General features: G+C 47.3%; 1 protein-coding gene across 2 annotated transcripts in view; it reads left to right on the forward strand.

Moving 5' to 3' along the window:
* Positions 1–5,349, forward strand: part of ATP9A (ATPase phospholipid transporting 9A) — a 47,408-nt gene extending 42,059 nt beyond the window's left edge. For both annotated transcript variants that reach the window (XM_015882050.3, XM_085519833.1), the window contains exon 28: positions 1,024–5,349. In XM_015882050.3, the coding sequence (XP_015737536.1) occupies positions 1,024–1,160 (137 nt within the window). In that variant the 3' untranslated portion in view covers positions 1,161–5,349. The remainder of the gene's footprint in view (positions 1–1,023) is intronic.
* Positions 5,350–14,152: the final 8,803 nt, after the last annotated feature.

Genomic DNA, 14,152 nt, shown 5'->3' on the forward strand with positions numbered 1-14,152 from the left:
GTCAATGTGATAATAATAATGATGCTTCTGACCAGAATAAACACATTTTGTTTTGAAGGTTTATGGTTTGTTCGTACAGCAAAGTGCTAGAGGAAATAAAGTTAGTAGGCTGTGCCGCTCAGCGAATCCCATCCCTGCTTTCAGAGCTTCACCACATATCAGCTGTCGAATGGAACAGTGATCTTTTATTTCCATGTGGGAACTGGACTTGAGGCTGAAAATTTGATCCTCTCGCTTTGAAAAATTTCACCTTTTAACTGGATGAAGTAACTGCCTCCTAAAACTTACCCAACTTTGTCCACTTCCTCACAGGCCCTTCTCTTTTTTAGTTTAGGTGTTTTTTTTGTTTTTTTTGTTTTTTTAATTTTGGCTGGGAGGGAGCTAATCCATTTAGTCTCCATGGCTAAAGGGAAAAAGGTGAGGAATTCCAGATTTCCAGATCCCCCCTGATAGTTATCTAATTACACATCGGGTTTGTAGGCTTTGTTCCAGTGTTTGTTCAGGGATCCACAAGATGTCACTACTTCTTCCATAAAGCTCTTTGCTTACACTGGAGGCCGTGAGGGTAATTTCCTCGTGGGCAGGTCTGTGTCTCTTACAGATGGGTACACTAGCTCTATCTCGAGCAATGCTGTAGCTATTTTTGTAGTGCCTGAGGTATAACTGAGTTGAGAGGTGTTTGTTTCGACTACCAGCCAAGTAGCAGAGTCTAAGTCTTAAGAGTCAGTGTACAAGTAGCCCTTTTAGGGAGAGCTCAGTATTTCCAGGAGGCGATAGCCCTGCTTTAGATGGGGTTTGCATGTGCACTTGCCTGTGGTGACTTTCATGCCCTGCTGGAATCCTGCAGGAATGGGTCATGCAGAAAGCTCAGGCATTTGTGACACAGGCAGAGAAGTGAGGTACCAGGGGCAATTCTGTGTGTGGGGGAGGTGAGGCTGTTTGAGAAGCACCATCAGACTGCATCACCTCTCTGTACCTCTTCCCTGAGCGTGTTTCTCTTTTGTTGTCTTTCTCTTTTTACAGATGTTTACTTCATTGCTACTCTGTCGTTCTTGTGGAAGGTGACTGTCATCACTCTGGTGAGCTGTCTGCCCCTCTACGTCCTGAAGTACCTGAGGCGAAGGTTTTCTCCTCCAAGCTATTCGAAGCTCACGTCCTAGGGCTGCTTTCCTTGCGCGCCAAGGACAAATGCAGCACAGGGCTGAGAGACAGAATCATGTAGTTGTTACTGTAACAAATGCGTCTGATATTTGCATAAGGATCATGTGGTAATCTCTATTACATGCTGCTTCACTGAAACAGACTTCACAACTAGCATGAATGGAAACTGACCGGTACAAGGGGGCTCTTTGGAGAGTGCAGGCACTTGTTAGTTCAGCCGCTTTTTGTCACTTTAGTTCAACTTAACTGGGGTCAAATGCATGCAGCTGCGGTGATGATTGGTTTCCCACGTGTGGTTAAAAGCATCCAAAAGCTGCTAACTGACCTCAAAACTGATATTTGACGGTTTTTAATTTACTTTTTTAAGTATCCGTGGTGTTCCTTGCTATGTGTTGTGTAGTTTTGTACTATTCATCTTTTCGGTTCGAGTAGGTACGTTCCTTTTACATCTTGGAAATCCCTTTATGTCAGTGATGCGCTGTTGTGCTGACAGCAGATCCCTGATTTATGGCATGCTGTTCCCATAGTGGGGCTCCGATCTACACACACTTGAGAATCTCCCAGCAGTGCTCACCCTAGTGATTCTGGTGGTATCCAGCCATCAATAACTGCAGAGAAATGTAATCCAAAATGAAGAAATGGAGATTTGTTTAGCTTTTGTGCTTCCTGTTAAAAGGAGCTGGTGACATAATAGCTTTACTGTATATTTATTTGTATAGGAGAGAATTATCTAAACTAAAGCAAATTTCCTTTGGAAAATAAAATTGCAGTTGATCAGACTTGAAACGTGTTGACAACGTGAGAAGAGACTTTTGCTGTTCTGCAGACAGTGTGGCAGACTGTCTTGAATCCTTGGAGACTGAAGGAAAGGTCACAGAGCTGCTGCTCCTCACAGCTATACCGAGTCTGTTTCCTGTTAGGGCGGAACAGTGAAGATGGGCTGCAATAAGCCGTGGCACTCCTGGGTGGGTGCTGTTCGTGACAAAGTCCCTACAGAAGGCAGTTTTTGAGAACCTTCCAGGTGCTTCACTCTAAAAACCAAACTTGAATCAGAGGCAGGAGCAGGATCTGGGCAAAGGCATTGGGCTTGTATGCAGAGCAAAATATATACGTATTTTAATCTGGTGAGCTTTGCTTTTGAAATGAGATTCAGCCCCCATTGTAAGACAGTGAGGACAGTTGCATGTGCACAGACAGCTCGGGAGGATGGCAGTTACAGGAACTTTTTGCTGTCGGGGCTGTGCATCAATCGTGGCTGAGCTCGTGTAGTGGCAGCCATCCTCATCTAATGGCCGTTCAGTCTGTGATAAATTAGTTGCTTTCTGTCTGGTTCCCACATCACAGAAACCACGGTGGTGGCTGGCACTGCCTGGCGCCGCTGCAGGAGCAGCAGAGCTGTGTGCCTGCACACCCCGGGGATCGGGGCAGCCCGTCCAGGCCGGGCACTGCACGGAGCAGACGCTCCTGCTCGTCTCTGTGCCACGCAGGGCGCCTTTCATGGGCTGCCAGCTTCTGCTGCCATTGCCACAGCCGCTGTCGCAAGCGGCATGAAAAGCTCTGGTGTGAAAAGCAGTGGAAAATGGGAGCGTTGTTTCAAAAGGAGAGCTGGAGTCTGTGCGGATCCACAGCGGTACGTCTCGGATTCTCAAGTTTAAGATTGCTGTGGATAGTGTGCTGATTGCTCCGAGGAATGCTTTGGGTGACCTGGGCAGCATTCCTTGTTCTCAGTTATGGAGAAGTATCAAAGAGAAAGGAAGCACGTCCGAAGGAGTTAGAGCAGAAATGATAATCTGTGTGGCCTGGGGGTTTGGAAGCAGCATTCCATATGGCCTTGTTGTTATTTCACGTGGGGAAAACCCCCCTGAGATCAGAAAGGCGTGTTTTCAAAATGTTGCCTTTCTTCTCTTCCAAATTTTTCCTAAAAACAGTGATAGTATCATAGTGTGCATTTCCACCCCCCTGACACATGTTTGCACTGGGAAAGGTGCTGTAAGTCCTGTACCGCTCAGCGGTTTGTCTCCAAGGATGAAAAGCAGTGTCTGTGCAGCCCTGTCTTGGAACAGTTGGGCCAGCAGCATGTTGTGAATGATGCCATGTGCCAAAAGGTGCTTCACATTATCTTCATTGCGACTTGCTGTGATTCCCAAACAGTGTCAGACCTGCAGCTGTTCTGAGTTCCCGTCAATATCTGGTTTAAGTAGATTCAAATACAAGAATCCAGATTCTTTTGGCAGCTTCTTGCCACTAAAAAGTCCCCATCATCCTTTAGAAGATGCATCGTGATACGCATCTGTGTAGGATCCCCATCCCTGTGTGTGTGAACGTCCCACGGGGACAGCAGTGCTGTGCTACCGCCTGTAAATATTTGAGTTGTGTCTGTGGTCGAATTCACTGTTTCCCAAAGTCAGTACAGTTTACACTGAGTGGACCATATTTGCAAAATATTGGCTTGCACCGAGGACGGGAGTGACCAGTGATTTCAGTAACATTTATTCAATCATAACCTGAGTGCTGAAGGCCCGTTTGGTGGCAGTGGAGCAGTCTGTGGCTGTGCTGAGGTGGAGGTGGTGCTCCTGTGCACAAGGTTGTAAATCCAGCAAGGAATTTCTCTCTGGTTTGACTCTGCTTTTTTTAAAGCAACCAGAAAATTCAAACTGCCATCGAAGGAACAGCAGGAGAGAGGAGGGACTGTTGTGTTTGTCAGCTTTTGCACTTTATGTCTGCAGTTAATTAAGTTATTGAAACATCTTTTTAAAAGCAGAGTGTAATAAATATGTTCCTGCTTACCCTACACGTGAATAAATGCGCTCTCTGTTGGAAATTTTAGTTATTCTTTTTCATCCAGTGTGATCATAACTCGTGCTTCTTGGGAGCAAAGCATTGTTTTCCTCTTGTGAGCAGTACCTTGTGTGCAGATTCAGTCAGAGTTCTTTCCCCTCCCCTTTCTGTTGTTCTGGTTTGTGTACTGCAGCAGCTTGTGCAATGTGTGAGCTTTGGGACTGCGCCCCAAGTGCTGCTGTGGGACGGCAGTGCTGCAGTGTGCTCCTGCTCCGCTGCCTGCTGTGCTTGGCAGAGTGCAGGTTTTGTGACACACACTGTTCTGGTCTTACATCACAGCAGTAACTCCAGGTGTATTGCATCCTTCTTCATTTTTTTCCCTTTTCTCTCACATGTGTTTCCCATGGTTTGCCCCAGGTTTATCCTTGTGAACACTTGTTCAGATCAGCTCATACTGCAATTCAGTTGCAGCATTCTTTATTCAACAGCAGCAGCTTAAATCTGAGCACAGCCTTATCAGAACTGGGCTGAGTGATGAGTGGCATCCCTGGTGTCCTCAGTGTTGAGAGCTACATGCTGAGAGCTGCAGCTGTGGCTGGATCTGACTGAGCAGCACTGAGAGCGTTGTGTGTCTGTGGTCTGCTGCACGATCACAATTAAATGTTGTGACAAACTCCTTTGCCCTCTGGAAGGGATTTCTGCTGTGGTTGGGCAGGATTGATCAGGGAGCTGTGGTGAGTTACACGTGTGAATCCCTAGAGCTTGTCTCCTGGCTTTATCTTTTAAAGTGAGCTGCTGCATCATGAGATGCATCGTAAATCCTTTGTTTGCAGGAGCAGTGCTCAGCCCGGGGCAGCTGAGCTGTACTGCATGCAGCTTGTGGTCGGGTGTTATTGCACACAGCTGTTCAGGTGGGGTTGGTGCATCTCTTTGGCTGTGCAGTGAGGGCCATCTCAGGGCCTGCTGGGGTCTCCAGAATGAGCTGGGTAGGCTCATTTATTTTGTATTTATTATTGGTTACTTCAGAGTTCATACACCCTTTGATTTGCATGAAATCCTGGGTTCTACAGCTTTGCCAATATGGTCCATCATTACTGCCTACTACAATATGTGTACTTCTATGCCTTTGAGAACATTTCTAATTGTTAAAATTTGTTAAAAGTTAAATGTTAATTTAATTTTTAACGGGGGAGATGGATTCTGGTGTCAAAATGGTATTTACTGTGATGCCAATGTTTTGTACTTGTCATCTAGTTAAACAACGTGTAAATATACTCTCTGGTCAAGAGAAATATGAATGCCAATTATTTATTGTTCTGTGGAGTTGTACGTTGCAGATGTGTAAGAACTTAAAAGGGAATGTTGTAAAACAAGGTGGAAAAATAAATTTTATGCAACTTCTGTACTTCATCCATATATGCCGGGTGTGATGCACCGAGTCGGGCTGGGTGTGATCCATCCAAGGGCGGTAAGCATCTTTTCAAGCAAGAAGGAAGACAGCTTTCATAGCAGAAACAGATAAAGTAAATCGGTAACTTGAGAGACTGGTTAATTAGAACAGGAATTAAAAGCTGTCCCGTGGACAATTACATCCATAGGAAAAAGCTCCCTTTAGATTCTATAGGACATGGATGCCAGCATCGCACCCTCTCCCAGCGTTAACCCGTTGTGTACAGTGTTAATGCAGATATTAAGTCAGCAATTTCTGTGATGTTCATGCACGTCAGATGAATGTTGAGGGCTCCAGAAATTACAGGAACAGATTTCTCTCCCAAGTGTTCCCAATTTCCCACCCCAAATGGGTTACATAAGCCCTGGTGGTTCTTTTAATTTATGGACGGTTTCTTTTAATGGTGAAATGTGTAAGTTGAAAGAGTTAGAAATAGTTTTTCTCAACTCACTCTGGAAAGGGAAGGAGAAATTCTCCATTTTTTTTTTCACCCAAATGTTGCATAATAGCAGAAATGTCAAAGATTTCCATGGGGTTTAATTTCATTCTTCATCTGGCTGTGGTCGAACCAGCAGTTTGAACACTGCAGGGGTTGGCAGATTTTTGGAAGATCACGCATCCTGGGATAAGTTTTCAGCCTGAGCTTCACCAAAGGATGCCAGAGGCCTTATTTTTCAGATTGTGGTTGTATTATTATATGCTTGTGTCTTTTTTCTTTTAAAGAGACGAGGAGGGAAAAAAAAAGGTGCTGGCTGGTAATTGGGTACCAAAGTGTGGCCCTGAGCCTCGTGTGTGGTATGAGAACCCAAAGAACATTACCTTCAACCATTTGTAGAGAAGAAAAGCGTGTCCGTGTGCTCTCTTGTCCTCCTGATGTCTCGAGTAATGACAGCTGTTCATCCACTCTGCATCTCCGCTGCATTGGCGTGGCATTCAGTATCACTGCCGTGACAACTATGTGCAAGGAAGGTAATGCTGCTCTTCCTGTCTTGCAGCTGGGAAATGGGGGCAGGCAGAGGGGGTTCCCTGGGCCCTACCCAACACCCACATTGGAGCATGGAGTGTAAATCTGGTTTTGATTGTCAGACTTCTTCCCCACCTTAATCTCAGAGCGAAGATACTTATTCCACAGAGTATCCCAATGGCTGCTTTTAAATCAGCAGTGTGATTGAAGGCTTCAAAGCAAAACAAAACACTGTTCTGTTGTGTGGAGTTTTGATAAAACACAGACCATTGGTTGTATTTTGCTGTGTTTCTCCATCTTGAAATTGAGCCTGCACCAATGTATCAGCCTAATGCCTGCTGGGTGCTGCAGCTTTCTGGGGCTGCAAACATTTCCTTGCCCTAAAGCTCTGGGCTGGGGGTTCTCTGGGTCACACTGAATCTCTGAGTTTCTGCTTCTTGTAGCTAAAGGTTCGGATGGTGACAGCCTTGCAGGACCTGGCCTTCAGAAGAACGTCCCGTCCTTCCCTCTCTGCTCTTTCTCCCTTTGTGGCGCAGGACCTGTTACTGACTGAGCGGGTTACACAAAAGGACTTTCAAATCATTGCGTTCCCACTTTAAAGCCTCCTTCTCTGGGCCTGCTGGAGTTGTGCACGTAAGGAGGAATATTGTGTGCTGTTCAGATTCTCTCACAGAAAGAAGTAGTAACAAGAACAATCTGTGCAAAAGAATTTAGCGCATTAAGGATGGGGGTAATAGTCATTCTCATTTGTCCTTTTATGTGAACCAGATTTTATTTTAATGTACGCTCTGAGTAGCTTAACCATATCCAGAAACTTGTTTACAAGGGCAAAAGTCGAATTACTCGCAATATAAATTAAGAGCACGAAGAGAGGTGGATTGATGGTGCTGCGTGTTCCTGCTCCCCATCCCGAGGTGCTCCTGCAGCACACACCTTGCTGGGCACGTGGGATGGGGCTGCTCTGCACTCCTCGTTTCACCACACGGGACGTTTACCCATGTGTTGCACATCTGCTCCAAACGAGCTGTGCTGCGGCTCTGCTGTAGGCGTTACATTTCTCTGCTGTTGGACACGGATCTGTCCTGTGCTGGCTCTTGCATTTTTAAGACATGTCACTTCTGATTCATTCTGTACAGTGGTGGGTTTCAGTAACATGTGACTTGTCAAAAAGTGATGCTAATTGCTACAGATTTTTAAAATGAGGCTTAGTGTGGCTATTAGATAAAGTGCTGCAGGATGGTGCTGACGGAGCACGTTAACTGTCCCAGCAGCAGCAATGCCATGAATAGAAACACAGCTGGTGCTGAGCCCATGGTAGGGGATGCAGGATTCCCCTTTATGAGGACCAGTGTTACCTCTGTCAGATGGTGTCCCTGTGCTCCTCGGTACCTTGCTGTGCTGTGCCTGCTGGGCTGGGCAGCACATTAGCCCACTCCCCCTGCAGCCGTGGCTGGCTGGGAGCTGGGAGCCAGAGCTCATTTCTCTCATCACATCTTATTCCCTTCTGTCTCACTCTGCAGGATCTGACCTCTGGGAAGAGAGCAGAGTTGCAGTGATGGAGGTGCTGCTGCCAGCAGGTGTCCACTGAGGTGGGACCCACTTTCACCATGGAGGTGGTGCTGGAAGCATCTACAGCTCTCTCCAGCCATGTCTCTGTTAGGCTCCATCCTGTTCTTACATTTAACATCCAGCAGCCATGAGCTGTGGAGCTTCAGAGCCCTAGTGAAGAGCAGCCAGCGCTTTAACTGCTCTCTTGCCAAGGCTTCCTTAGCATGAGCCAGCAAGGAGAGCTGTGCTCTTGGAGCTGCTCTTGTGCTCAGTGAGCCCAGGGAAACCCAGCTGTGCTCACCGCCCTCCAGCCCTGCAGAGCACCCCAGGCATCACAAACCACTTGGGCTGCACATGCAGTCCTTCCCTTAATTTTTGGAACAGTCGCATCCCGGTGTTTGTTAATATAACTTCAAATACTTAATAGGCCATCTTGGATTCATTCTACACTGCAGCAATTCAAGCCCAGTGACAAACAGAGAAGTGATTTTAAGGCGAAGGTGAATAAAATTAAACTCGGGCAAGCAATTTTTCCGCTGAAGTGTGAGCTGGAAACTAACACTGTTTTTCCCTCATCTCTGTTTGCCTGTGTCCAAGGTACATAAAATCCCCAGAGGTGAAGACCAGTTTTGTGTAGGACCCCGTGCTACCATGGTCACAAATGAACAACTCCAGGGAAGCGTTTATCAGCGATGCAGTATGGAACAGGAGTCGGGACCTTCTCCACTCTGACAGATGGGCTGTAAAACGAAGACGTTTCAGAAAGACCTGGGTTAGATGTTATCAGAGCCCAGCTATTTTCCTTCTCCAGATGTGCCTCTTTCTAGACTTCAGACGCCTTTTATTTGTTTGTCAGAATTCTGAATGCATTGCTGCCTTGTAGCTGGATCCAGATAACAAACCCAGTGTGACAGTTTGCATTTTAGATTGAAATTTGTCCCAGAATCGATAGGGCAGCTGTTCCCCGGCCAGAAGTTTCATTCAAAGCTGCCCACTTCTGCTCCTAGGCAGCATCGAGCCTCCTGCTGTGATTGCATTTTGACATCTGATCTTTCCTATACACAAGGAGAAATGATCCAGGAAATAAATTTGTAAAGTAAAATTGCTATTTGCAGTGCTGAGGCCTCAGGGGAGAAAATCCTTCTGAACTCAGAGAGAAGCGTGCAGGCTGTGCTGTGTTGTGCTGTGCTGGGGCTGCGCTGCTCCGCACCTCCAGGGGTCCTGGTGGCTTTTGTTGGAGTCCCAGCCTAATTCTTGCAGCTCCTTGTTACTGAAGTGTGGAACTAATTTTTACAGGTGCGCTGCTCACCATAAATAGTCTTCAACAGAAAGAAACGTCTTGTATTTCGTATCTGAGTGACAGCTATTTCCTTCAGCAGCCTCTGTGTCTTTTGGGATCTTTCCCCACAAGGATGCGTGCGGGCGGTGATTTATGTGATCTCCCTCCCCTTTATTTCAGCTCCTGTTCTCATTCTGCCTTGGAAGAACATAATGTGGCAAAGCCTTCAGTAAAACCAGAGCCTGAAGGAAATATCAGGTGTTAACATCCAATAAAAAGCTAACACACTCGAATGAACCGGGATTGCGAGGTACCTCTTGTACGGCTGAGGCAGGACCTGACTGAGCGCAGCATTTTTATGATGGTTACAGGTAAGCACTAATTACAGCCCTGGACTCCATCACGAGCCGACTGTCAGGCTGACTTACTGCCCCAAGTACCTACAGTGACATTGCAAGTGCTTTCTGCTCCTTTCTGTAACTGAATGCAGTTGCTCCTGAAGGAACTTAGGGAGTAAATCTGAGGTGCTGAAAGAAATATTGCGCTAGAAATTACGCTGTAGGGAACGTTTTATATGCTTTGGGGTAAATTAATGCCTGGGGTTGGGGTTTTTAGGAAAAAAAAATCTTTGTGCACAAATACACACTTAAAAATACACTTTCTTTCAAACACCAACCGCTTTAACAACGGTGTAAATCAGATTTTACAGACCACATATTTCAAGTATGAAGTTCATTAAACGTGTGAAATTCTAGATTAGCTGCCGGGTGTGGCCAGAGCTCCAGTAATGAGTCGTAAATTGTGCTTGGGATGCAATATCAGATTCCCAACCCTGGCAGTGGTACTGAAGGCGCAGAACCACCTGCATAGCCTTTCTTCATTATCATTGTTTAGTTTAGCTATCATAGGATATAGTAAATGACCACATCAGTGTTTCCATCCCAAACCCACTGTGCAGGTGCCTCACTGGATTAGCTTGTTGTTGTTATTAATAAACCAACCTCTATCTTAATGTAACTAACACCACTTATTTACAGCTGCTGCCCCAGCACCCTGGGATGGGATCTCTCTGCTCCTCTGTGCACTGTGTTCACTGTACAGGGCAGGACGTTAAGAACCATTTCTTATCCTGATTTGGCCAGCAAAGGGAACTTCCCAGGTAGCAGCGTGGCAGGGTTCAAGGTGTGCTGTTCCAGATGTCAGAATGCAGCTGGTGACCACAGCTCCGGCAGCCCAAGCACTGAGAGAAACAGGTAAATGGACATGTGTTGTTTGCTGCCTTTCCCTGCACAGAGAAGCACCCCTCTAACTCCCAGACGTGACTAATGTCCCTCCCAATTACTGCAGTGTGTAATCGCTCCTTTCAGCTCTCTCATTCCTCTCAATCTCACCTTCAAAACTTGGAAGACAAAAACAAAGAACACCCGGTGGCTTTATAATCTTAAAGAGAAAAAGACTTTGGCATGAAACCAGTATCTTTATGGTCTCATCCCGGGCTCTTAATTGCTTGGTTACTCCTGCTTTTAAAAGGAAGTTCAATTTTATCCTACACGCTTGCTTGCAGAGGGCCTCGGAGCTGCTACCCTCATCACTGATAGTGGTTTGTAAGGCAGTGCCAATGTGGAAGGCTTAAGTGTTCCCTGAGAACAATGTTTGATGTTTGGATAGGAGCATAAATCATGGTGCATAAACATCCGTCGCTGTACAAGTTTGCTAATTGAGTGCACCAGGAGATCGTCGGTTGTGGAGAAGATCTAGAGCCATTTGCAGCACAGTAAATCCATCCATTGCTCTTATCTTTGAGCTGTTGTGTCTGGGTGCTGCTCGCACAGCTCTTGCTCCACCTGCACCTCCCCTTTCCCTCAACACATGCCCTTAAACCCCTCATTCTAGATCCAGCATGCAGAGCTGGGGCTGGGGTCTGCAGTGATTGTGGGATGCCTGTGTTCAGAATGGGTTTTGGTGCAGCTGCAGGTGCAGATCTGGTAGTAATTTTGCTTGCAGCCTGATGTGGTGATGGTGGGCACTGCCATACACATGGTGTTGTACCGTTGTGCGTCTGCTTTGCAAATATGTTTTGCTCTGTCTGGAATCCTGAGTACTACAGGAGTCAGATGTGTGATGGGTAAAAGAGAAGAGTGCAGCCCAGGATGGGACTGTATGGGGTCAGCTGCAATAATTACATCCTCACGTCCCTTAAGAGGACACTAATTCAAGAGCTGCCTGAGTAAAGGCAGTGAGAGTGGGGCCCTATTGTTCTGTGAGTGAGGAGAAAGACATTTATTTTTTCCTTTACAGGAAATTTTTGAGGGGAGGGGGAAGAGAAAGAATGTTCTCTACACTTTCTTCACCATCTTTCTTATTTGTGGTTTTGTTTGCTGAAGCTGCCTTTGTTGAGGGGCAAAAATGAAAATCACTTCTTACTTCCAAAAGTTAGTTTTAATATTCACAAGCAGAATCCTTTCGCTGAAGGCCAGTTCTTAGGAAACACAGTCACTGTGACTCCAGAAATAGCCTTCCAGTTTATTGGATGTCGTAGAATAAAAGATTGAGCGGTTTTCATTGCAGATGAAAAGCTATTTTTCTTGTGGAGAAAACGTTCAGATGAGGACAATCCGAGTGGCTCTGATTGCAGCCTGTGAGAGCTGTGAGCCTTCCTGAGCCACGTGGAGATCATTACCAGATCAGACACTCCGCTTGCAACTTAATTAAGTGCGCGAATACTTTATTCAGACAAGTGCATTGTCAGAACAGGCTTTGGTTGGTTACACGCTTGCTGGAGTCACGGTGCTCTGGGGCTGTTACAGAAATGGAGAGAGATGCCAGTGTGCAGCAGGCAGGCTGTGCTGTGCTGCTGGGTGGCTCAGCCTGTGCTCACTGTGGTGAGGGCACAGCGGGTGCCTGACTCTGGCGGCCATGTGGGGCTGTGCCCGCAGCACATCGCCCGGTGTGTGCTGTACGTGATGGGGAGGACTGTATTTACCTTGGAAGGGCCATCAGCTTTTGTCCAAAGTGCTGTTGTTGTGAGCCTGAAATACCTTTGCAAGTGGAAAACAGAGATGTCTCCATGAAGTCTATTATGATAAACTCTCTGGGCAGCTGCCCCGATGGCCCGCGAGCACATCCTCAGGAAGCCTTGATGTCTTATCTCCTGGAGAGCATGTGAATTTTTTTTTAAACAAGCGATTCGGTTTTTATTGCTAATTAACGGCACAGAGCCAGGCAGGCCGCGTGGCTCCCAGCGGGGAGTGATGCTGGGGGGTTTGGGGGGTGGCTGGCCTGGCACCCAACATGCTGCTCCCCGGCCGGCTGCCGGCCCTGCCTGGCACTGCAGCTCTCCATGCCAGGCAGGGAGCTCCTTGCTCAGCTCCTTGCTCAGCTCCTCGGCTGTGTGCCCAGCACACAGGGGCTGCAGCAGTTTCCAAACCAACCTGTGGGCCAAGGCTGGGAGAGATGTGTCCACCCCCCCCCCCCCTCCTCCCCATCTCCATCCCCCAAAACTGAGGGTCCTGGTGGCAAATCTCAGGGTGATGTGCATGCAGTGGGGCTGCCACTGGGGGGTAGGGATGTGGTCCAGAATATGCCCCTGAAAGGAAGAGGAAGTATTCTCCTAAAGAGGGAATAAATAGTTATAAATATTAGCTATTAATAGCTCCTTACCTCCAAAAATAAAATCCCTTAGTGATACCAAAATAAGAAAGCAAAGGAAAGTCGGAGGTATTTGGCCTTCCTTTGAAAAGGAAGCTAAAAATAACTATATATATATAAAAATTTCTCGTTTCTAGGGAAAGTCTCTGCCCCCGCATCCAGCCTGCACAGTTATATAAGACTTGAACTATATCCCCCTTCTCCTCCGCGGCCGCTCACAACGCGCTGCGAGCAGAGCCAGATGGAGAAAGGTTCCGTCAGGAAAGTTTAACTCAGCGGGGAAGCTGCAGCCAGTGGAGGACAGGATTCTCTCGCTGAACTCTCCAAAAGACTTGGAAATCTGACAGTTGTGTCATATGCTGGTTTGGGGAATGCTCGCAGTCCGGAGGAGCCGCCAGCCCTCTTTCACTTCGTTCTTTATTTATTTTTTTTCGCTTCGAGCTGAGTTTAATTTGGGTAGCAGGATTCAGCATTTTTAAGTTGGAAAAAACTTGGTGGAAGAAGATATTTTAGGAAAACCCTGTCATGTGAACTAGCGGGAGCCGATCAAACCGAGCTATTAAAAGAAAGACATTGTATTTTTAAACGGTCCAGACTAGGGAAGCCAACCTGTGTGCCATAACTGCTGAGCCGTGACTGCTCCCCCGATTATAGCTCAGCGTGGGATGAGGTGAAGCTTTCCATTGGGGTCGCCCATTCTCCGCTCACTCTGGGATACCCTTTGGCAGGGCCCCCTGGGCTTTCCCCCCACCTCCCTGCTCTGCTGTGGTGCCCCGTTCCCCCTCACCTCTGCTGCAGGGCTGTGCTCTGCCTGAAGCCCCTCAGATCCTCCTCAGCTGCTGATGTGACCCCAGTGAGAGGGGCCGGGGTGAGCAGGCAGTGCTACAGAGAGGAGCATGTGGGTGAACACTGCAGAACTATGCTGCACTCCTATCCAAGCAGGGCAGTACTGTCAGATGCCCCTTAATATTTGGAAATAGAAAATGAATGGCTCTGACTTTGCTTCAAGTGATGCAAATGGGGATCTGGTCTGGAACTGTCTTGGAGAGTGTGCAAAGTTGGCTCTAGGGGTGAAACCTGTGGGCTCTGAAAAAGAGCAGTGTTGCTGGGTGCAGTAGGACCGCCTCCATCCTGGAGGAGAGCACCCACACCCATTGCTCCAGTGGTGCATCATCACACACAGTGCCAGCAATGCTCAGAGCTGAGAAAGGGCAAATCCTGTAGGTGCAGGGGCAGTCTTGTGGTGCTGCCCTGCTGGCTGCTCCTTCCTCCAATGCCTCCTCATGTACCCTGTGCTCAGCAGTGCCTTTGTTGTGCAGGGTGA

The sequence above is a fragment of the Coturnix japonica genome, chromosome 19 (assembly GCF_054131305.1).
Source record: "Coturnix japonica strain WE chromosome 19, WE-NBRP24, whole genome shotgun sequence".
Lineage (NCBI taxonomy): Eukaryota > Metazoa > Chordata > Aves > Galliformes > Phasianidae > Coturnix > Coturnix japonica.